The 24346-nt window shown below is 39.2% G+C and overlaps 1 protein-coding gene across 4 annotated transcripts in view; it reads left to right on the top strand.

Moving 5' to 3' along the window:
• The window catches only part of LOC144602252 (activating molecule in BECN1-regulated autophagy protein 1-like), a 292114-nt gene that overhangs the window by 95160 nt on the left and 172608 nt on the right, over positions 1–24346 (top strand). For 2 of the 4 annotated variants that reach the window (XM_078415122.1, XM_078415119.1), the window contains exon 9: positions 13436–13609. The exons of the other annotated variants lie outside the window; for them this stretch is intronic. In XM_078415122.1, the coding sequence (XP_078271248.1) occupies positions 13436–13609 (174 nt within the window). The remainder of the gene's footprint in view (positions 1–13435; positions 13610–24346) is intronic. 4 annotated transcript variants of the gene reach the window in all.

Here is a 24346-nt window from a genome sequence, read left to right as displayed (position 1 = left end):
CAGATGTGGTTTCAATGTTATCTTTGTTTGCCAACAATACCACCATGTTGGATGAAGAATATGTAACAAGGAGTCAGAATTCAGGACCACCAGTAATCTGAGTGGTGGCAGAATAAGTCTTGTTCTCGATGTTACCGGTTGATGATTGACTGTAGGAAAACAATGTTGAGGAACCATGCATCTATCTTCATTGGCAGGATGGCAAAATTACAAAGAAAGCTCACCAAAGCCTACACGTGCTCAGAAGTTTGAGGAGTTTGACATGTCAACAAATGCTCTATAAGTGTACAGTGGAGAGCATACTGACCGGTTACATCATTGCCTGGATCAGAAGTTTGAAAGCTCAAAAATAGAGGGTACAGGAAGTGGTGGACATTGCCTGGTCCATCATGGGTACTGACTTCTCCACAAAGGCATCTAGAGGATGCGTTGCCTTAAGAAGGCAGCTATTATCATTAAAGACCCACACCACATTGGCTTCATTGCCTTCTCGTTGTTGCCATGGGAAAGAGAATACAGACGCCTGAAAATGAATGCCTACATGTTCAAGAACTGTTTCCTCCCATCAACCTTCAGGTTCTTGAACCACCCTAGACAACCCTCCCTTCACAACGAATTGCAATGGACTTAGCACTGTGATGGTTGCTGACGTATTTTATTTTTAAACTATCATGGCTTCATATACTTAGATTAACTGATAATTTATTGTGTGAAAAACGATGTGTTTTAAGAATGGCATGTAAAAGCCTGATGCCTCTTATGTTTCCATTGTAAATACTTAATGTTTCACTTTCAACCATTAAGTAGGTGGTACCTCATTTTTGGATCATCATTTCATTTGTTTATTTCATCGGACCATCATGTAACAGAACAAAACCCAGTGTTGTAAAATTGTGCCTCTTAATGCAAGCCAGAAGCCATTTACTAGGAATGTAAGGCCTTTTAAAGGAACACTATTAATATGAATGTTATTTATATTTTTTGTTACTTTCTACACAAATCTAAATATTTATCTGTTGATCTTTGCAGAAAGATAACGGGTCAAAAATGTTTGCTTATTTTTATAAATGACTGGATGGTTCTGTGCAGGATATGATTTGTTGGACGTGCTCTTCCAGACCATTTTTTGACCTATCTAACTTGATTCACCCATTACTCATTTTTCTGAAATAAGCTTTAGAATGCACTTAACAGTGGCCTGTGAGCCAAAGATTTCTGGTTCTTGTCACACACCTGTAACTTGAGCACAGATGTGGAGACTGCCATTCCATTGTTTTGAAGGACTGCTGCATTTTGATGGTTTCGTCTTGCCTTTGAGAACGCCAGGGCATAACAGATCTCATGGTACTATTTCAAAGATCAGCTGCGGAGATCTCCGTGTTGGGCAGGCCAATATATTTAGTTTTCATTCCATGATCCGAAGACCGATTATTTGGGCTTTCCGCATTTCTATTTGTGTGACATTGCTGTGTACAGTTTAATTCTTGCATTTCCTACATCACATCATTAGCTATACTTGAAAAATACTTTGTTGAAAATAAAGTACCCTTATTAGCCTGAAAGGGATTTGTGTGGTTATAAATCCTGTCCAATAACAAGAAAAATTTAGACCACATTGCATCATTCAATAATTTAGAGGCATTATGACCTGTGGCAGCAAAGTAGAAGTACTCATAAATATCATTTTTAATCTATATACTAAAACTCTCGTTTGTTATCTTGTTTGTGACTGAACTTCAGCCAAAACAGTACACGATGGCGCGACAATTTTAGGCCCACCTTACTCACCATTGTCACTTTAATGATAATGCAAGTAGTTTTATTGAAATCGGTGTTATATTTTGAGTTATTCACATTTTTAAGTTTAAAAGGAGGGGAGGGGGAGAGGGGGAGAAGGGAGAGGGGGAGAAGGGAGAGGGAGGGGGGGTTGAGGAGAGAGGGGGGGGAGGACAGGGTGCTGCACCAATGCAGGACTTGGTCTAGTATTTTTTTTAAAAGCTCCAACAACTAATCCCAATAAAAGCTAAGTAATTTCTCCAGTAAAACGATAAGTTAAATGCAAGTTTTCTGCATAAAATTAAGCTTTGGGTACAAAGCTTATTTGTCGGAGGAATCATTCAATTATGCCTACTTTGTCTGGCAGTTATGCTTGCATGATAAGCGAATTAGTAACAGTGAAACTTAAATCTGTGTAAAACATTTTTTTTATGGACTTTTTCCAAATGGCAAAGGAAGCGGTGTGAATTCCAGTAACTCGCCCAAATTGTGTAGTGTGTGTGGATTTATATGAAGTTGTATTTTGCATATCAACATCACAGAAATGGTTAGTTGCCCATAGACACAGATTCAGCAGGTTTACTCAGCTACGCCAAAGGGTGGGATATTTTTTAATGCTATTTTTGAACTGTGATGGGTGGGGGAGGGGGGGAGGGGGGCGATTATAGAGGAAGCTCAAGGAAGTGGAGGGTTTTGCATTGACCATACAAGAGAAGGAAATATCAAGGATGAGAGGAATTTGATAGAAAGGCAAGTGGTGGGGAAACTGCTGAGACAATATATAGTACAGTGGATATATATATAGTACAGTGGATATATATCATGTACAATATAATTTTGCTTAGATTCATAATTCTCTTATTCTGGATAGTTTAGGTTGCTTGAAACTTAAGTATATTTCATTAGAATGGCAGCACTGAATTAGACCTTTATTGTACTTTTGTATGCGTTAAAAGCATTCTGATAGTATGCTTGGTAAATACATTTGCAATGTAATCAATTCATGCGATTGAAAACAGTGTCCAGCTCTGTTGTATGTGAATCAATTGAAAGCATGATACATTTGTCTTCGGTTCAATTAAACATTGTAAGTCTGGAAGTGTGCATTGCATCTCGCGTTACAATAATCAGAAGATTGCTCCACCCCATTGTTTTTATTTGCTCTAAAGTGAGTTTAAAATTATAAAAGAAATGACAATTTTTAACATCATATATGCAACAAATTTGCAATTCGGATTTTATGATTTTGTTTAATATTCAAAATATTTAATTGTTACCGTTATGGAACCAAAATAATAGAACAGAAGTTGGTGCTTGCACCAGAATTGAAAATTTATCATCTAACTTTATCCTAATTTATTTCTATAATTCTAGACCCAAAGAAGCCGTGGGTGATTGAATGTGGTTCTGGAGTCATGACTTGCTCATTGACGCCTGGGCATATTTTGAACGAGTTATGCCGTTTATTCTGTTGTGTATTTTAGGCAGACATGATCACATGATCATCACAGAATTCCCACCCCATGTGTCATTTATTGAACCCCAGATAAATTGGAAAATGGCTCGTGACTTTAGTACAGGAGCAGGGCATGGACTATTTCAGTGATATGAACTGCAACACACTGAACACCCCTCACCTGACAGGCTGTTTCTCTCAAGATGAATTGCCAATGTCGCTTTCCTAATTTATGCCTCACTTTGATAAAATCCTTAAATTGTTTTTTGATGCTTATCCCAACCCCTCTGAACCATAAACCCAGAACCTTTGGATACTCTGAAGCAATGGTGAAGGGGACAAAGGATTACCTAGTCCATTGGCAATCAGCCATCGGCTCATTCCCCGAGATTTATCCTGGCCATTCCAGGGCCTATTCATGTTGGTAACAGATACTCTTATATGGCTGTGACATCATGTGTCGGAAAACCATGAACTGAGTGCCTACATTGGTTGGGTTAATTTGTTTTCTATTTGTATTCTTGTTGATGGACTTGGGATGGTGGGGAGGTGATGGAAAAACTTGGATGCAGCAGACAAATAGACGACTGAGAGCAGTCTTAACCAGATTGATTGGGAAGCTTTTGATTCTCACTCAGAGGTGAGGAGACTTCTACTTCTTTTTCTTTCCTTTAATTCCTTGAAGGAATTAGTGAACCTTTAAGACATAGGAGCAGAATTGGGCCATTTGGTCCATCGAGTCTACTCCACCATTCAATCATGTCTGATCTATTATTCCCCCTCAACCCCATTCTCCTGCCTTTCCGCTAAACTTTGACACCCTTACTGATCACGAATCTATCAATTTCCGCTTTAAAAATACCCAGCTTCCAACTCCATGTCCATCTTGAACTGGGACTAGTGGTGTGCCTCAGGGTTCAGTGCTGGGCCCATTGCTGTTTGTCATCTATTTGAATGATTTGGGTGAGAACGTACAGGGGATGGTTAGCAAGTTTGCTGATGATACAAAGGTGGGTGTATTGCAGATAGTGAAAATGGTTGTCAAAAATTGCAACAGGATCTTGGTCGGTTGGGCAGGTGGGCTGAGGAATGGTTGAAGGAATTTAATATAGAAAAATGTGAAATATTACATTTTGGGAGCACTAACATGGGCAGTACCTGCACAGTGATCGGTAGGGCTCTGGGGAGTGTTGTAGAGCAGTGGGATCGAGGAGTACAGATATATAGTTCATTGAAAGAGTGGCACCGGAGGTAGATAGGGTGGTCAAAAAGGCTTTTGGCACATTGGCCTTCATCAGTCAGAGCATTGAGTATAGAAGTCGGGAGGTCATGTTGCAGTTGTTTAAGACGTTGGTGAGACGCATTTAGAGTATTGTGTTTAGTTTTGGGTACCATTTTATTGGAAAATAGTTGTTAACCTCTGGGTGCCGCCAGCAATGGCTGCCTCGCCAACAGTCCGCCTGTCCTTTCCTTCTTTGTGTTTTAATTGTATGTGTTAAATGTATGTCTTTAGTGTTCTTTAGCTTGTTTTATGTGGGGAGGGGGGTTGGGGAAAACTTTTTCTAATCTCTTACCTCGACGGAATTTTTTTCCGTATCATATCTCCGTCCGCACTGCGGCCTAACATCAAGGAGTTGGCGTCCTTTGCTGGGGACCGATTTTCAGAGCTCCACCACGGGAAGCCTGCGGACCTTAACATCGCGGAGCTCGCGTTCCCTTTGCCAGGGATCGACTTCTGAGCTCTACTGCGGGTGTTTGTGGACTTTAACATGACGGAGCTCGCAGTCTCTGGTTAGAGACCGACTTCCGGAACTCCAAGCCGCAGGAGCTCCGACTGCCCCGACACAGGAGCTTCGACTGCCCCAACGAGGGACCTTCGATGCATAAAGAATGACAATAAATTGTAAACTGAGAAAGGAAATGCAATCACATGCAAATGAGATTTTTTTTTCTGTGAGTTCTATTGAAAAGCGCTGTTTCCATGTACATTATTTTGTCAACTTCTCAATTCCAAGTTATTCAAACAAACATCCATCAACTTGACCTCCAAATAGGTGATCATAAAACTGTAGCACAGATTTGTCTGAGGTCTTGCCAGGTCTAACGTGGAACTGAACGGACGTTTGATGATCACCTCAGAATTTTAGAACCGACCTTGAGGGATACCAACAGGTGAATGGAGTATTAATAGAAGCCATAACATCATAGAAACAGAGCAAAGAAATAGGCCCTTCAGCCCAAATAATCCATGCTGATCATTTTGGCCATCTACACTAATCTTATTTGCCCTCATTAGGTATGTATCCTTCTATGTCAGGGAAAGACTGTGCAAAGATGAAAGTAGGGTGGATATGATTAGCAAAATCAATGTTTTATTTAGTTGCGTGTGATAACAGGAACAGTGCCAATAGAGTCTTCAGTGTACCAACAACGATTTCAGGAAGGGGACCTAAGTAGTCCTACTTAGAAAGAAGATTGTTTCACATATCTATTCAAGACGAGTTAAGGGCCACGTGTTCCGGTGGGTACTCTTATGATCTGGAGAAAGTGCAATTGAGGGAAAGTTGTTTATGTACAAATCAGTTTAGCCAGGTGAATGCGTTGAAGCAATGCAATGTAATCACTAAGATACGATTTCTTGATTTTTTTGTGACAAACTGGATAATTTCATATTTTCCACTCGATTTGCTGCTCAACCGACCTATCTATTATCCCTTCGTCATTGTCTTATGTGAATTGTTTTCTGCTCTTTTCCTTCTGTCCCTTTTGATGCTATTCATCTTGCATTCTGATAGGCTGCTAGTTGGCAGACACGGCCAATGTTTCCAGCAGATCAGTGGCAATCTGGTCCCCAGAATCTTACACAATGTGGCCTATAAACTGTATCTTTACACGTTTTTGGAAGTGAATTGGACAGCATAGTTCTAGGCTGTGGCACAAAAATGAAGACCTTGTATTGTACAGCCTGGCATAGGAGAGCATCATTATATCGTGATGTGAGCTGCCGTCTTTAGGCTATTGATCAGAAGTCCCATTGAAGATCTTTTGGAAGATGTGGCACAACCATATTTCATTTTGCTTCAGGATGCAGGCTATGTCAGACCATTTAACAAAAATACTTGGATCAACAGATAATCATGTGATTAGAAGCTGGAGTGGGCAAAACCTTTTTTGCTTTTTACCTTTTTATGATAGTAATTTTCTATTTGACTGTGCCAGCTTTATTTTATTCATGTTGCACGTTATAGGCAACCATAATTTATCACTCATCCTGAATTTGCCACAAACCTAACTGTGCGACTTGGAGAAGAACTAGCAGGGAGTGGGTGATGTTTCTACTTCCTGATGGTTCTGCCCTAGCTGGGGGAGATGGTATGCTTGAGAGATGCTGTTGGAGTAGCTGAGGCAAGTAAATACACCCCTATAAACAGGGATATATTTTAACAAGGAGCATACTGCAGCCATGTTGTACTGGTGGTGGATCAGGGTCCAATTTGTTGAGCTTCTCGAGTGTTCTGGGAGCTGCATTCTTTGAGACTGTAAAGAAACACTGATTTTTTTGTTACATTGATTGGTAAGATATGGGACATTTTTATGCATTTTGATTAATTGTGAGAATTGTGATCAGAAGCTGTTATGGAGCAGAGAAGACAACATGTTTAATTAACCAGTATGAAAAAATAAGTTTACATTCATATCACACTTTTCTCATCCTTGCTTTGCCCCTTAGAATTTAAAAAAAACTGCAAATGCTGGGAATCTGAAATAAAAGAACATGCTGGAAACACTGCAGAGCAAGCCACATGGAAGAGAAACAGAGCTAACGTTTTAGTTTGAAGACCCTCAGCCAGAGCTGGGAAGGAGACAAGAAAAGGGCTGATGGGGCAGCAGCAGTGACCCTTCTAGTCTAGGATAAAACCAGGATCGACATAGGGCATAAGCTGTAAATGAGGATACCAGGCCAATGAGTGAATAGGAACAGTAAGAGAGAGAACCTGGGCAAAATAACATAGAAGTTGTGAAACCACAGCAGGGTTACATGCCTGGCTGTGTATGTCCACTCCACTGAGAGTGGAAACGAATGGGAGGAAATGGAACAAACAAACTAAGCCAAAGATAGACACAAAGCTGGAGTAACAGTGCGTCAGAAAAGGAATAGGTGACGTTTCGGGTCAAGACCCTCCTTCAGACTGAAGGGTCCCGACCCGAAACGTCACCTATTCCTTTTCTCCAGAGATGCTGTCTGACCCGCTGGGTTATTCCAGCTTTTTGTGTCTATGGTTTAAATAAGCATCGGCAGTTCCTTCCTAAACAAGCTGAGCTGATGAACTCATTGGCAGTGGACTAATTTTGACATGTCCCACAGTTGCATTGTGGATAAGTATGGCAGCAAAATTGCATGCAGAGTGTTGAGAGAAGTCTTGGAGACACACAAGAGACGGTGATGCTGAATCTTCAGCAGAGTCTGAAGAAGGGTCCGTTTGTCTATTTCTCTCCCGAGCTGCTGAGGTCCTCATTGTTGTTTTTTGCTGAGAGAAATTGGCTGGGTTGGCAAAAAATGAAAGTGAAAATCAACAAGTCCTTTTGTAGAATTTTATTCATGCATGTAGTAGGAAACATTCATCCCCAACTTCACAAGCTGGAGAATGTTAGTTCATTGCAGAATACACAGATATTATGTAAATTATTTTTATATCAATTTTTGTAGCCGTTGATGCTTGCGAAGCTGCATTTTTCTTTTTATCCTTTTGGTGGAAGGAAAATAGATGTTTTCAATGTAGATTCCAACAGGGCTGAGGGAGAAAACTTAACAGTAGAATTTAATGGAGCCATTATACACCTGAATAATGTGGGGGTGTTTGCATTAGACAAGCTACATTACTGCAGTGGATCATTGCCATTATTATAATTTGGGTACTTTTCAGGACCTTAATGTAAATGACTTCAGCAATGCAGCCAAGTGGGAGTACTTCATGCTGTATCTCGATAAAGTGGATCTAGAAGCACATTGTGAATTAAATGTCTGAGGGCACTCTGTGTTTCATTTAACTGGGTATATCTTCTGAGCTGAAGTGCATTCTCTTGAGTTTCCTGTGTCCCGACTTTGCTGTTGAAATGCACAATTGATACTGTGGGGCGACCCTAAAATTATGATTTTAAGATGTTGTCGTCATTAATGTTGCAAATGTGGTGTTATAGCTGTTACAGGAAATATGGCTTTGGAAACTATGAAAATGAGTGTGTCCCAAACCTTGGCTTGTCACGTTGAGTGTGGTATCTAAAATGTAAAGGAATCTGAGAGAGTGCCTCGCGATTCCCTTTACATTTGTTCTCCTTACGAGTGTACATTTTTGAATTCATTAATTGTACTGAATACTACATGGTTTGGTGCTGTGAAGAATAGCTTCTGTGTTTGTGTAAACTCTTGAGATTATTTTAATCTCGCGATGTGTTGTTTCAAACTTGATATTGCATTCCACTCCACCACTACAATCAAAACCGAACTGAGCTTGGTGGGCAAAAACTGATTCCACAGCCAAGTTTACACTGAATTGTTTCATACTTTTATACGAAAAGTAGTAATAACCTTAACACGTAAACAAATTAAATAAGTGTCGCCATAAAAGCACAAAAATTTGTACTTGATTATCAGCTAACGGAATGACAGTCGATCCACTGGGTGGTTTTCGGCTTCAACTCCTTAGCTTTGATCAGCTTTGAAAACCAGCAGAACATAAAACCACTTTTGCATGGTAGTTTGGAGGGCATTAGATGTATGTTATAATGTGAATCCACAATTGAAACTGTACTGTGTCCTAGTTATTGGCAAAGGATAGGGTAATAGACTTCTCATGGACAACACAAACACGGAAATGACTAATATGGCCACTAAGGCTGCAAAGATGTTTAGCACTCCATTTCTCCGTGAATGTAATAGGTTTGTATGTAATTATCAGCTTGTTTGTAAACTTACCCAAGTTCATGAGCCCCAGTGTTCCCCCTCTGACCATGGCTGGGATTTCACGGGATTGGGCTCGCTAAAGATTCCTAATTTGGCCACATACCTGGTTCCAGCTATGTTCTTGCATCTGGCCTGCATTCGAACCCAGGCTGTGAGTGCACATCTGTCCTGTATTTCATACTAGACGGGCGTGGATCTGTTGGGCCCAAACCTATCCTGCGGGCCCGGCATATATATATATATATATATATATATATGTGTGTGTGTGTGTATATGTATGTGCGTATATGTATGTATTTCACAAAATGCTGGAGTATCGCAGCAGGTCAGGCAGCATCTCAGGAGAGAAGGAATGGGTGACGTTTTGGGTCAAGACCCTTCTTCAGTATATGTATGTATGTGTGTATACCATGTATGTGTGTATATGTGTGTATACCCACACACCCAGCACAGACACGCCATCCCGAATCCCCAGTTTTCCCAATCTTGCAAGTGCGTGGATGGAATTTACAGATCTAGTTTAGATTAGAGATACAGCGTGAAATCAGGCCCTTCGGCCCACTGACCAACGATCGCCCATACACTAGTTCTATCCTGCACTGTGACCTACAATTAACCTACAAACCTGCATGTCTTTGAGATGCGGGAGAAAACCGGAGCAACTGGAGAAAACCCACATGGTCACACAGAGAAAGTCCAAATTCCGTGCAGACAGTACTTGTAGTCAGGATCAAACCCGGGCCTCTGGTGCTGTAAGGCAGCAACCCTACCACTGCTCCACTTTGCTGGCTCTTGTTCGGCCTGCTTGAACAGCAGATGTTAACGTAATGTAAGAAGGAGTGACAATATTTTAATTTTTTTATCAACAATCTCTGGTATTGCATTTCTAGATTTGCAAATATAGTTGATTTAAATAGAATTATTTTTTCATTTTAGATTAGAACAATTGAGGTTGCCATATGATTTTCTGACCTTAAGATTCAATATCTTATTTTAGTGATTGTATGTGAAATACGCCAAGTGCACACCGCTAGAAGTCTTGGATCTCATTACAGAATTTTGTCCTACTCCTCTTGTAGCAATGACTTAAAATGTTTCATATCGTGTGGCTGGGAATTGAAAATGCTATACTGATGAAGTGATGCATAATGAAAGAATGTAAAATTCCGCGAGATTGCCTTTTTACCCTTATTAAATTATTTCCTTTAATTATATGCTGGTGAATTACAAGGAAGCTTGTGTGGTTTTTGAAGAAATGCTTTGACTGCTGCATCACTGATTAAATTTAATCAACTGAAATGATTTTGATAATACTGCAAATCAATTGGGGCGTATGTTTTTGTAATTATCAAGATTAGCATTGTACATTTAAACAGGAATACTGCCTTCTGTTTGGTACCCAAGATTAGATTTGTAACTGCATTAATGATTTTAGAAAATCTCAAATAAAAACGTCCATGGTAATGTGAATGGCAAGTCCATCTATTTTTAAGTTTTGGTCCAATTTCTTTTTAAAATCAGGGAATCAGACTACTCTTCCTTGATGCTAATTCAATCATACAAAATTAAAATGATTTATTTCTTTGACGGTAATTGTGTGATAGAAATTATTTTTCTCTCGCTGTCTGGCTCTCTCGTTATCTCTCGTTATCTCTCGTTATCTCTCGTTATCTCTCGTTATCTCTCGTTATCTCTCGTTATCTCTCGTTATCTCTCGTTATCTCGTTATATCTCGTTATCTCTCGTTCTCTCTCGCTCTCTCTCTCTCTCTCTCTCTCTCTCTCTCTCTCTCTCTCTCTCTCTCTCTCTCTCTCTCTGCTCTCTGCTCTCTGCTCTCTGCTCTCTGCTCTCTGCTCTCTGCTCTCTGCTCTCTGCTCTCTGCTCTCTGCTCTCTGCTCTCTGCTCTCTCTCTCTCTTTTTTAAAACAAATTTTGATTTCTTCCAGGTTTGTGCAGTAAATTTAGAACTGTTTACTGGAATGAAATAAATTCATGAAGATCGGAAAATAAAATTGAGCTCTTCCATAAGTAAACATGTTTTACAAGTGAATATGATTAATCCTGTCATTGCTTAATATCGTACTTCTCATTAATAGTTCTTCAAACGAGAACTTCGATGAGTTCTCTCATCCTCACTCACTTTACATTAAGCAGAGTATTGTGTCAACCAAAGGGGATGTACAAACATTTATTTTAAATTTTCCTTTCGAGTTGATTGTTATTTAATGCTGTACTTTTGATGAGGATGCAATGCAGTCTTGCCTGATTTTTAGATGGGGCACAAATCTAATTGGTATATTGCAGTGTGCAGTTTTGGTTTACCTTCCTTGCATTTTTATCTGCTCCCTTGCTAGAATTAAAATGCAAGTTTAACTACTTGTTTAGCTGATTTGATTTTTTTTCCCTCTCGAGTAGAAGAGTACATTACACAGATCAGGAGCTTCCTAAAACGGGAAATATTCTGAGGGGGAACCATCTTGCATATTTTCCATTGCTAAGCATTGGCAGGAATCCAGATGTAGTATTTCCAATTGCTCAAACTCTCTGCAACTAATTACTTTAGATATCAGCAAATGTGAAATTGAGACAACAGGACTGATTATCATTACAATTATCAGAAAATATGCTCGTAATTACCTTGTATGCCGGATTACTTTGTGATTGTATATTGAATAGTCAGTAGTATTTTCATCTGTTCCAAATATATAAATGGCCTATGTCTGCAAAATATGCAATCCCCAGAATTCTCTAGCTAATATCTATAAAACATTTTCAATTAGAAATAGTTAAAATATTCTGAAAGATTCATTAGTTACTTTCATGCTTAATGTATTAACTCAACTTGAACACTGAAAAGGGGGCATATATTCAGATATATTTGAAATGCATACTAAAGGAATATTGAAGTTGAAATTGTTTTTGATTAGTTTTTAAGTACTTAACTTGACTGAACTAAGAAGGTATCACAAAATGCTGGAGTAACTTAGCGGGTCAGGCAGCATCTCTGGAGAGAAGGAATGGGTGACGTTTCGGGTCGAGACCCATCTTCAGACTGATCAAACTGAACTAAGATATTCATTTCAAATGAAACCCAAAAGATTAATAAAAATGATTGAAGTTGTGAAAATGTTTTGGTCCCCCAAATAAAAGGGAAAAAAATCATTGACTAGATTGAAAATGATTATCATTAAAATATATGCTCACTAATTTATTGCAACTATAAAAGTTGCATGAAAATATGGATATCCTTAAGTGATAACATAATTTTAACTATTTAGCATTGTATAAGAGCATACATGACATTACATAGAATATGCATGGGTACTTCAGTTTTGCAGTGAGATTCAAAAATCTAGGGTTATGCTCTTTAGTGTAGTGAAGATGATTTTTTTTTAAAATCTGCATTACTGTAACTTGAAATTAAAGCAAAATGCTGGAAACTCAATGGTGCAGCAAGTACTCAAAGAGAAACAGAGTTATTGTTTTGGGTCAAATACCCTTTATCAGAATAGAAGATCTGGCAGAACCATTTGAGTGAATTTAGTACATTTTAAGTGAACCTTAATAAATCTTAAGTGAATTTAGATTGCGCAATGAGAAAATGTTTCTGGGCACACAGTTTTAATCAGTGCTTTGATAGAGGTCTGGGAGAAAATTTGTAGATTTTAAATTATAATTGAATACATGAAAAGTAATAACTTGTTTGTGAATAAGACTAAATAGCTTTTCTGGCATAGATTGGAATGGCTTTGAAGTGATTGGGTAGTTGCTGGTGATATCGTCCTTGCCCTGTGCTGCTTCATGCTTTGATATGAGGAAATTCTGTGATCCCTCTATATGAATTAATTTTGTTTTATTCCCTTATGATGGTAGAATCTGATTTAGCACCAGAAATGTTTGCACATTTTGCCCAGTGAACAATTGGTCAAAATGTTCTAACTGCAAGTCCTTGTTAATGGTTTGGTGATGATAGTTGAAATATATTGTATTACTACATACAGACCATTAAGATAAAATCTACTAAACTGTTTCTGATACTAATACCTTTTAAGTATAGATGCACATTTTTTACTATTCTGATCATACAGTGCCACTTGCGATGCTTCCTTTTTTTTTCAATCGGAGTTATCTAACATGTCTTCCATATTCCATGTCCTATCTTCTAGTGGAGCGGTGAATCATTAGCCACACTTGTGCTAGTGAGTGGAGTTTAATTGAAGCTCTATACCTGTACCTTTTCAGATTATCCCCTGCCTATTACGCCCATCGGATCATCCAGTACCTGTCACGTAGGGACAGTATTCGACAGCGCTCGATGCGCTACCAGCCGAACCGAATGCGTGCCAGTTTGGAAAATCCAGCGAGCAGTCCGGCCCAGCCCATTGATGGTGCTGAAATGGATTTTGATGATTTTGAGTAAGTACAGATTGATCTTTTAGAGGATGCACTAGGCACGACTGCAGTGGTGACCTCCAGCAACTGCTGGTTGGGGTTATCAGGCGAGGATTTACTGCTGATATGGTTTAAAGCAACCACTTGATCCAAGTTCTTCTGCTTGCCTGCTCCCTGCTCTTCATGGAATGTGCCTGCTGGTTGGACTGTGGAATGCTGTTGACATCCAAATCGCAAGAGAGTTTAAACCTATCTTGTCTTTACCCTCAGGATGAAAGAGGAACCAAATGAAGCAAAAACATAAGTCATTTCAATTTTTTTTACGGCATCAGAATTTCATGAAAACTAATATTCCATTTTGGCACCAGGATCTCCAATACATTTTGCTTGCAACAGTCCTGTACAAATCGTACCATTGGTTGTATAGTATCTGTTATTGTTACAACTCAAGTTCTTGTTTACCATGAAACCTTTGGGATTTTTAAAAAAGGACAGCATATGAAAGTCAGTAACATAAATTATTGTCTGTCAAATCCTGACAGACTCAACCTGATTCATGCAATCTGAAACATAATTCTCAGTGCAGTGGATGATCTGTTAACCTCTTCTATCCCCACACAGACATGTTTGTAGAAGAAATGTTTACGTCTTATAGTAAAATTGAAGACACAGTACTTTCCCATACATTAAGAAACTGAAACTGCGAAGGATTTTGGTTTGTAGACTAAATTCCTTTATTCTAATTTTAATTTCTTTAAAACTATATCCCAGTGGTTCTTGCTTACGTTTCACTTCTAGTTATGTTCTGTCTTGTGTGAAACGTGCAAGAATTTGGGGAGATTTTAAATCTATTCACTGAAATGTCAATCCTTCATACTTTTTCATTACCATTTTTATTAGACAAAATTGTAAAATAATAGTATGGAAGGCATTGCTTGGTGGTGAAGACATGTCCTACATCCAGGATATTCCTAGTTGTATCTATTGTGTCTTTTTACTGTACTTATGAACTTATGATGTCATAACTTTAAGGTGTCATATTTCATTATTGAGAGAGCATTGGTATAATTTTGTCCCCACTACCACCAGTGCATTTTAGCTTTTTATACATCTGAGTATGGAGGAAGATTTCCTAGCTATTTTGGTAAAACCAACAGCTTGTGTTGCTAAAAAACTAATGAATTCGAAACAAGGAACTGCAGATGCTGGTTTATATTTTGTTTTAAATGGCAGTGCAGAGTAACTCAGTGGGTCAGACAGCATCTCTGTCGAACTTAGATAGGTGATATTTTGTGCTGGGATCCTTCGTCAGACTGACTGTAGGGCCAGGAGAGCGTGAAGAAAGCTGGAAGAGAAAGGGGGTATGCCTGGCCGGTAATAGGTTAATGCAGCTGGGGGGGGGGGGGGGGGGGGGTTTGATAGGCAGATGGTGGACAAAGGCCAGAGATGAAACGAGGGAAGGTGTGAGACAAAAGGATTGAAGGGTTGTGAATTTTGAAGGTAGAAGAAGGAATGTATGTGGGGCGGAGGTGGGGGAGAAATAGGTGTGAGTCCTGGTGGAGCAGAGGGGAGGGCTGTGGGGAGGAAGGGAGATATCTAATAAATTAGATTTCTCCTTGCTGATACTTCTGCAGCTGTGGAGAAATGCTCCCTCTAGACGCTTGGCCTTCGTGTAATTCTAACACGACAGCTTCACCAATTTGACACTGTTCTGCTGTTGATATTCCAGGCTAGAATTCAATGAAACTTTATTTGTCTGCAGGGCAGGATTACACATATGATGCCACAATTTTGGGAATTACTGGATTTCAATTGTAAGCAAAAATAAAATGCACAACTTAACTTTTTGAAGTTGGTGCTTTAGGTCATTATCAGAATAGAACTATATTTCCTTGTCTTTGCAGATACTGCCTGATCTGTGTATTTGCAGCAATTCTTGTTTAATTTTGGTTTTAATTCATGAAAAGAAACTGACCTGATGGTTTTTTTTCCCATTCCAGTCATCTTTCTGTGCTATTGGCTCCACTGGCAATCTTTGATCGTTGAGTAGTGATCGGCCAACTGACCACACTAAATTTTGGGCCACCTAATCTTTAGGTTAAATTATGACATCAGGCAGCTCTTTTATCCACTGATCCATTAATGACGGTGTTTATTTCATTCAGTGCTTGGTGCACTGTGACTGAGTGATTCTATGTGTAATCGATTCAAGGTACTGGGTGGCTGCCAATCAAATCATGGTTGGAATGATTAGATTTTGTGGAAATCTTGAAGAGTAACATAGAAATCATTTGTTGGTATAAAAAGCTGTCAGTATTTAAATGTTATTTAGACTTAATAGTGTCACCTAGGCTTTAGAGAATAGAGCCATACAGATTCAAAGGAGATCTTAGAATATTTATTTTCATACTCATCCATTATAATAGCTTGTTTCTAATTTTCCTCAAAGTTAGTGATGTTCAGTAAAGCCAAAGATGAGGAGACCTTGTCATGGAAGATGTAAAATCTTAATTACTGAGGTATGTAACTGAAGTTCCGCATGATAAGCAATGTTTTAAGCTTGATTCAATGCCCACTTCTCACCCACATCTTGCTTGAAGCAATGCCTTTTTGAATGACAAAATGACTCTCTTAATACAAATTCCATTTAATCTTATGCCTGTTGGCAACCTGCAGATATTCTTAAAATAGACACAAAAAGCCGGAGTAACAGCGGGTCAGACAGCTGTGATGGAGAATTAAATGCAAAAGTATGAAGGTTATGCTTCAATTATATAGGAGAGTGGTGAGATTTCGCTAGAGTATTATATAAAGCTTGGTCATCTTATTTAATGAAGGATGTCAATGCAGAGGAAGCAGGTCTGAGTAGGTTGGCAAGCCTGATGGCCGTTGTACGCAGCTGGCATTTAGAAAAATCTTAAGTTTGCTTATCAACACTCCTCTGCTAAGCTGTCTGTCTTCAGAAACAAAATGCCTGAAATTGTGTCAGATGGGATGGTGACTGTTTGTTGCCAGGTTCTTCAGACTGAAGAAGGGTCTTGACCCAAAATGTCACCCATTCCTTCTCTCTGGAGATGCTGCCTGTCCCACTCGAGCATTTTGTGTCCATCTTCGGTGTAAACCAGCATCTGCAGGTCCGACCTACACAGTTAGAAAAGGTGATTCTGTGTCACGCCATATACAAAAGAGAAGTAAAGCACGGGAAAAAGGGAACTAAAAAGATGTAGGAGGAAAGTGAAAGAAAGTAAGATTTGTTTTTAACTTTAAAGACTTGTTTTTAACAGTAGATTCAGCGTTAATGAAAAAATATGAAGTTATGTATGGGTCAGTTTCAGTGGCAGGTAGTGCCAATGATTAAACATCAGACTGTTCTTATCCCCTTTTTGTTTTCTTGTGTGTTTTGTGGGCTAGTACCCATGACCTCATCTATGTTACTGCTATAGAGAAGAATTTCTGGAGGAACAACAACTTGGGCAACAAATTCTGATTCTACAGACTTAATTATGCATTTACTGCCAATTTTCTGTTCAATAGTTGTAGGGACTAATAGCTATAAATGTGGAACATTACTTATATTGAATAGAGTATTTAAATGATGAACATGAGAAACCATTTGTCACGAATACCAACAAAGCAAAAGTAAAATTAAAGGGTGCTGTTTTTAAAAAAATGCTTTGCAACTGAGATACCATGTCTTTGTTATAAGGTCTAGGATATGCAAATATATGAAATGTCAATGCCTTTGGTTATTATAATAAATTCTAATAGCATAGCAGTTTTTACTTTTCGAGCAGAATTAATGTTATTCTGCTCACAGTATTAGTGAAATGAATAGATTAACACTTGCAAAAGTTCATGACCACAGACATTTGACAAAGAATTCATTGATATTCTAAAAATGAAACTGCTGAAATGCATTGTTCAAGGCATTAATAAATATCTGACTAAGGTTTGTTGACTGGTTTTCCTTCATCTGGGGAAAGAAACTGGGTGTTCATTTGAAGCAAATGAATGCAGATCATAAAGTTAATGGGATACCTTCGATTTGTACCAGCATCTGCAGTTATTTTCCTACATAAAGTTAATGGGAATAGGAATACATTGAAGCTTTCTGATTGGGGGCATTAATCATTTACACTGTTCTACTGTCATGTAACAGGAATTGCTTTTTGAGGAATGCATTGTGTAAATGCATAGACCATAAGAATTGTAACATGATGGGTAAAATTTACACTCAGTGTTGCGTATGAAGAGGTTGTGTTGTTCCTGATAAATAATATGTTTATAAATGCAATCTCCACGTATAAAGGGGTTTATGCTTTGGAAAATAAGTAACCTGATGGGAGCTTAACCATCTTGAATGGCAAAGATAGTAGAATTTGAGCTATTTAGTATGAAGCATGAATTTGTTGTACTGATTGTTGGGAAGGCCATTAGCGTGTTTCTCGCATTCTAATCTTATTTCACCTGCTTTAACTAATAAGGACGGCAACTGTCTACTTCATCTCATCCTTACCAAACTACTTGTTGCAAATGTATTTGTCAATGATCGAAAAGGTAACCACAGCAAGTCCCGTCTTTGTGCCAAGGGCACTCACTGTTACTTTATGCAGCCCTGTCGTGTAAATGCGTGGAAGAAGGGTCCCAAACCCGAAATGTTCATCCGCAGATGCTGCCTGACTCGCTGGGTTCCGTTAATTCCTCTGGGATTTATAAGTGGAACTGGCAACTAAAGGCTGGGCATGCATGTGGTTATTATCAGCTGCAGAATTCATTCCACTGCTAACTCATGACCAGGAACAGCGCAAAGTATCTGTAAAATGAGTCTGAAAACAAAACCTCATCTAGCAGTTTTTGCAAGTTGTGGATCATAAACAGCAAGAGCAGCAGCAATAAATATCGTGTAGGAAAGAACTGCAGATGCTGGTTTAAATCGAAGATAGACACAAAACGCTGGAGTAATAGCGGGACAGGCAGCATCTCTGGAGAGAAGGAATGGATGATGCTTTGGATCGAGACTGTTCTTCAGACAGGCAATAATTATTAACAGTAAAGGTTTCAAGTTGTGGCTAACTGCAGTGCTTTTTGTAGGTGGTACACACTGCAAGGGCACACTGCAGCAGTGATGGATGGAGTGAATGGTAAGAGTTCCTAGCCAAGTCATCTGGTTGTTCTGAGATGTTGTCAAGTCAAGATTATTGTCATATGCACAAGTACCATGAGTGACGGTACAACAAAAATCTTGCTTGCACAGGCACATAGACTCAGGCAAACACATAGAAACATAAATAAATTAAACATAAATATGCAATTGGTGCAAAATAAAAAAAGAAAAAGAAGTTACGCAAAGAAACAAGACATTCGTGCAAACCTCAATTTGAAAGAAAAAGTCCAAATGCAAGAGCTGAACCCTTGGTCCTCCATTGTCAAGGTTGGATTAGGATTGTGTGGGCCAGTCCAAGAATGTTATAGTTGTAGGAAAGTAGCTGTTCTTGAACCTTGTAGTGTGGGACTTTAGGTTTCTGTACCATCTGCTTGACTGAGAAAAGGGTTTGTCCAGATTGTGCGGATCTCGGTGATAGATGCCGCCACCTTGAGGCATCGGCTCATGCAGTTGATGGGGAGGGCTGAGTCCACGTCTCCCTACAGCCTCTTGCATTCCTGTGCATTGGAAATGCCATAGATGTAGTTCAGTCCAGCACATAGACAAGACTTCCCACCATTGACTCCATCTACACTTCATTCTGCCTCAGAAAAGAAAGCAACATAATCAAAGCCTTATTCCACCTCGGTCATTACTCCTTCTCCCTGCTCCCACTCGGCAGAAGATACAGAAGCTTGAAAGCGCGCACCATCAGTCTCGGAACAACGTCTTCCTCTCTGTGATCAGGCTTCTAAACCTCTACCCCATTGTGGACATTCGGGTTTGGATATGGCACTGATGCATTACACTGCTGAGAACCATATTGTGCACTCTACATCTTTGCCTTTGCTCTATCTATTGTACTTGAGTTTGACTTGATTGTATTTATGTGTGGTATATCTGATCTGCTTAGAATGCATGCAACCCTTCCTCCCCTCCCCCTCTCTTTTCTTCCCCACACCTTACCCCCCTCCCCCCTTCCTTCCCCTGTGCCCCAACTGAACATCTACCTATTTCTCCCCTACACAACCCCCTTCCCCCTCCTGCTGCTCCCGCCCCCCCCCCCCCCCCTCCCCAGCTTCAATCCACAACTCTTCAAAACAGTCTGACACTCAAACAGTCTGACACCTATTCTTTTCTCTGGCATTTGTTCCAACCATCTGACTGTCAACCCCCACCTGTGTCTACCTATTACCTGCCACTTTCTGTCCTGCCTCTCCCCTTGTTCAGGTTTTTTCATTCCCCCCCCCCCCTTACAATCATTCTGAAGAAGGGTCTTGACCCAAAACATCACTTATCACGTATTCGCCGGAGATGCTGCCTGACCTGCTGAGTTACTCCAGTACTTTGTGTCCTATTGCTATTCCCTTGATATCTGAAAATCTGTATATCTTGCTGTTGACTTTATCCATGAATCCGCTACAGTATCTCTCTGGGGTGGAGAACTCCAAAGATAAGCAAATATTTAGAAGAGCAAATGCCAACATTTTTGGCAATCCTCTGCACTGCAACTCTATCAAAATTGTAGATTTCCTCCACAAAGAAAATATTTCTTCAACGTCCACCCTGTTAAGGTCCGTCGGAATCTATTTTTTCAATATAATCACCTCGTTCTTCTAAAATGCAAGCGTAAGTGCAAATACATTCATTCTTCGTAAAACAACCCCATCTTCCTGGCAATTAATCGGGCGATTTTCTTTGAATGGCCTGCAATGCAATCATATTACTCCTCTAATAAGGAGACTAAAACTGTTCACGCTGATTGAAGTGTGGTGTAGCTCGTGATCTGTAACAAGGCTTCATTGCTTTTGTGTTCATTGACCATTGTAATAAGGATCCGAAGATGAGATATAGGGGGTCGGGGTAAGTGTGAGGTGGGGGAGGATGGTGATAGGCTTGGGGACAAATGCATATTTTATTTGCAAAATAAACCACGAAGAGCTCATGTTATAATGTTTCTTTAGTTGTTGCTGTCATTATGCTGTGAAGTTGACAGCAACTTATGGCGACCACTGTGCTGTTGATAGTGGAAATTCAGAAGCTGTCAACCTTTGCCTGATGTGCAAGTAAATCATGAAGAGCTTATTAATTTATAATCTGTTCCTAATAAAATCAATACCAAATCAAAGCAATGGAGAGGGATTGTAATCGCTGTAGATAAGTGCTAATGGAGTTTTATTTTCCCCAGAGGTGTAGTGATATTTCACTATCTACTTTAGGATTCTACATATAATCAAATTTTATTTTTGATCTCTACAAAATGTTGAAAACTTTTAAACGGTATTCTTTATGGTGACGATTCTCCAGTGCGGCAGGCTGCTAATCGGCTTGCTGTTATCACTGTTGCTGACTTCCATTGATCAGTTGGGCTTGTACTTGACACCATTTCAATCACAAAAGAGGAATTTCATGCCCGAGATTTTTAGAGCGAGTTTTCTTTATTGTTTTATCGCTGATGGTAAAATCAAACCAAAACAATGCACAAACCTCTGCTCCTGCGCCAATACTCCAATTTTATTTAACTGCTTATTTTTCTCACTTTTCCTAAACTTTTCTTTGCTCTCAAATCATTCTGTGGGATGCAGTATAAGAAGATAACTGCAGATGCTGCTACAAATCGAAGGTATTTATTCACAAAATGCTGGAGTAACTCAGCAGGTCAGGCAGCATCTCGGGAGAGAAGGAATGGGTGACGTTTCGGGTCGACCCGAAACGTCACCCATTCCTTCTCTCCCGAGATGCTGCCTGACGTGCTGAGTTACTCCAGCATTTTGTGAATAAAATTCTGTGGGATGCTTTCCTTCCAGACTTGAGGTGATGAATGTTAGGAGGATGGATAAGGCTAATTTAGACTTCTAGAAAATACACAATGAATGATGAAATGCTAGGAAGTATTGAGGCACAGAGGAACCTTGGTTTACCTTTGAATGCAGCACGGGCAAAAGTGGTGTTATTGAGGCTTATTGGATGCTGGCTTTCATTATTACAAACCCATCCATATTTTTGGTATTGGAAGATTTTATATAAGGAACTAATTATAACATGAGCTCTTCATGGTTTACTTGTTCCTCACGCGAAGGTTAACACCTTGGGAAGGACGATCTGATCATTATGACTGTGACTCCATAACATTCAAATTTGCTTTATTAATACTTGCTGGACCTGTACGTTAACCTTGCTGCTTATTTGGAGAATACTCATCTCTCTGAACAGAAGAATTCCGTCATCACATGCCTTTTAACACTATTTTACTATCTTTTATTCTTCCTACCCAAGTGGATAAGTTCACATTTGATTTTCTACAATATAATATTGCTCCACTGATGTGGATGAACTATGTATATTTATTTGTTTTAGAAGGTCTTTTTGATAACCTTGGGTAAATCGGGATTTTAAATTGGCACAAGTAAGCTCAGTAGTACAGCTTCTGATAGCTTTCCAAATGCCAAATGTGCTACTCTAATGAAATTATTCTCTTGAAAACTGCTTCTTGTATCAAAAACCTGTTTCTCAGGAGTGCATGGCAATGGATGAATATTTTTTTAAGGAATATTAGCAGAGGCTTTTGATTATTTTCCTTTCATTGTGATATTTTGCAGACTCTCGAGGCTTGGATTGATTTTTCTAATGTATTCTTTTAGTTACTCCTTGAAAATGCATCTGTTTACTTTCCCTGGGTTTTGTTGATGTACTTTCTCCTTAATTTACACTGTTCTATTTAATGAAAGCAAAATTGAATTCAATTATCTGCAAGTGCGATAAATATACAGAAGGGAAAAACATTTTAGTGCTTCACTCCAGTAACATTAAGTCTGATTATGTGGGCCCAGAATTTCTGCAATATGATGGTAGCACTTGCATTATGGAGTTTACTGTAATGGGGATGTTCTGATCACAGCAAGACTCTGTGATGTAACCAAACCTTCCACATTGTAAATCCCATTGCATGGGTTGGGGTGGGCCAGTGAGGATACTATACAAACCATCTGGAAGAGAAAAAACACCGGGAGGTGTTGAGAAAAATGCTTCAGTGACTTTCCCTGGGGCAGACATTAGGGAGCTCCTCTGCATTTAGCATGTTTATACCATCTCCGAGTTCCCCTGACATGATCTCCTCTTTTCATATGAGAAGGATGAGGTTGTGAATTTTTTCCAGAAGTGTTTCTCTCCCATGTTTTATGACTTCAACAGAAATTTCTTCTGCTTCAGAAGTATTATTGTTACTCGGTTATGGAATGATTGAAGTGTTTGATGTGCTCCTCCAGCAGGCATCACTGTTCTCTCCTTGGATTTCATGGAGGTTGATCCATGAACATTTGGAACATAGAGCAGCTCCAAGACCTACACAGGTCATAGTTAGAGTACTGACACTGCCAGAAAAATGTGCATTGCCTTCACCCTAAAACCAAGATCACCCTAACCATAATCCTTGCTTATGTGGACAATCTGAGGAAGATACTCTTCATCACTAAAAGTTACAAGGGAATGGTTTTCATACTGAACATCTACTGGACAAAAAAAGAGAAACGGGTCCCGACCCGAAACGCCAAATGTCCATGTTCTCCAAAGATCATGCTGAGTTACTCGAGCACTTTGTGTTTTTTTTGTGGTAAATCAGCATCTGCAGCTCCTTGTTTTTGCATCTACTGGACAATGATTATTCAACCTGTTCCGCTGCACTACAATGTCTTCCCACCAAGCACTTTGACCCTCTCCCGTGAAGGCAAGTGGATGTTATGAATAAGTGGAAGGCTTGTATGATAATCCAAGTACAAGCTCACCTGTGTCACATCCAGCAATACTGTGATCTGGGACAGAGTTGCAAATCCCACAGAGAACTCATAGACTCCTGTGAACTCGTAGAACCGGATAGCAAGCAAGTTTTGAAGAACAACTTTTACTTCGACAGAAAGATACATACTGGGCAGATACAACATTGATGGGACAGAATTATTATTATTTATGCTCTAGGGCAAGCACAGAATAGAAATATAACTGAGCAGGTTACTTGAGAATTAATATCAATTGTTGTAGGTGGTGTTCAGATAAAAACAATGGAATGAGAAATGGCCAACTATTGCTCTAATGGGTCACTTTCAACTATTCGAATTTTTGATGCATTGCTCATCCTGGTAATATAGATTTTCCAAAGGGAATATGTTGCTAATTTTCTTATTTGCAGTAGAAAATAGAAATGTTTTTCAATTGCCTTAAAGGCTATTCAGCTGTAGCTATTGGATATTGATTTTAATACAACCATCTCTGCTGTTTAATTCTGGCCCATTGTATTCCACTAATGATTTTAATGTTATACTTGAGTTTTCTTAACAATGCCTTTGTGGGGATGTATCCTTGTGAGCAATAAGTACCCTAGAAGGAAGGAAATTATAACAATGCATTTATATAATCAAATAAAAATACTGAATTTGCAGTTTTAAAACTACGCTTATCGCTTAATTAAGATTGAGGTATGTTTAATCTCCTATGTTTTAGATTTCGTTTATACCTAAAGAAAGCTGCAAATTGCAGCTGTTATTCTCTTTAAAATATCATAGTTTATCAGGACAGGTCAAAGAGACCAGTTCATAAAATATTCTCATGGGACCTGATGTCTTTCG

Source organism: Rhinoraja longicauda, chromosome 18, assembly GCF_053455715.1.
Source record: "Rhinoraja longicauda isolate Sanriku21f chromosome 18, sRhiLon1.1, whole genome shotgun sequence".
In the NCBI taxonomy this organism is placed as follows: Eukaryota; Metazoa; Chordata; class Chondrichthyes; order Rajiformes; family Arhynchobatidae; genus Rhinoraja; species Rhinoraja longicauda.
Note: the sequence above shows the minus strand (reverse complement) of the source record. Positions and strands in the feature narration are given on the sequence as shown.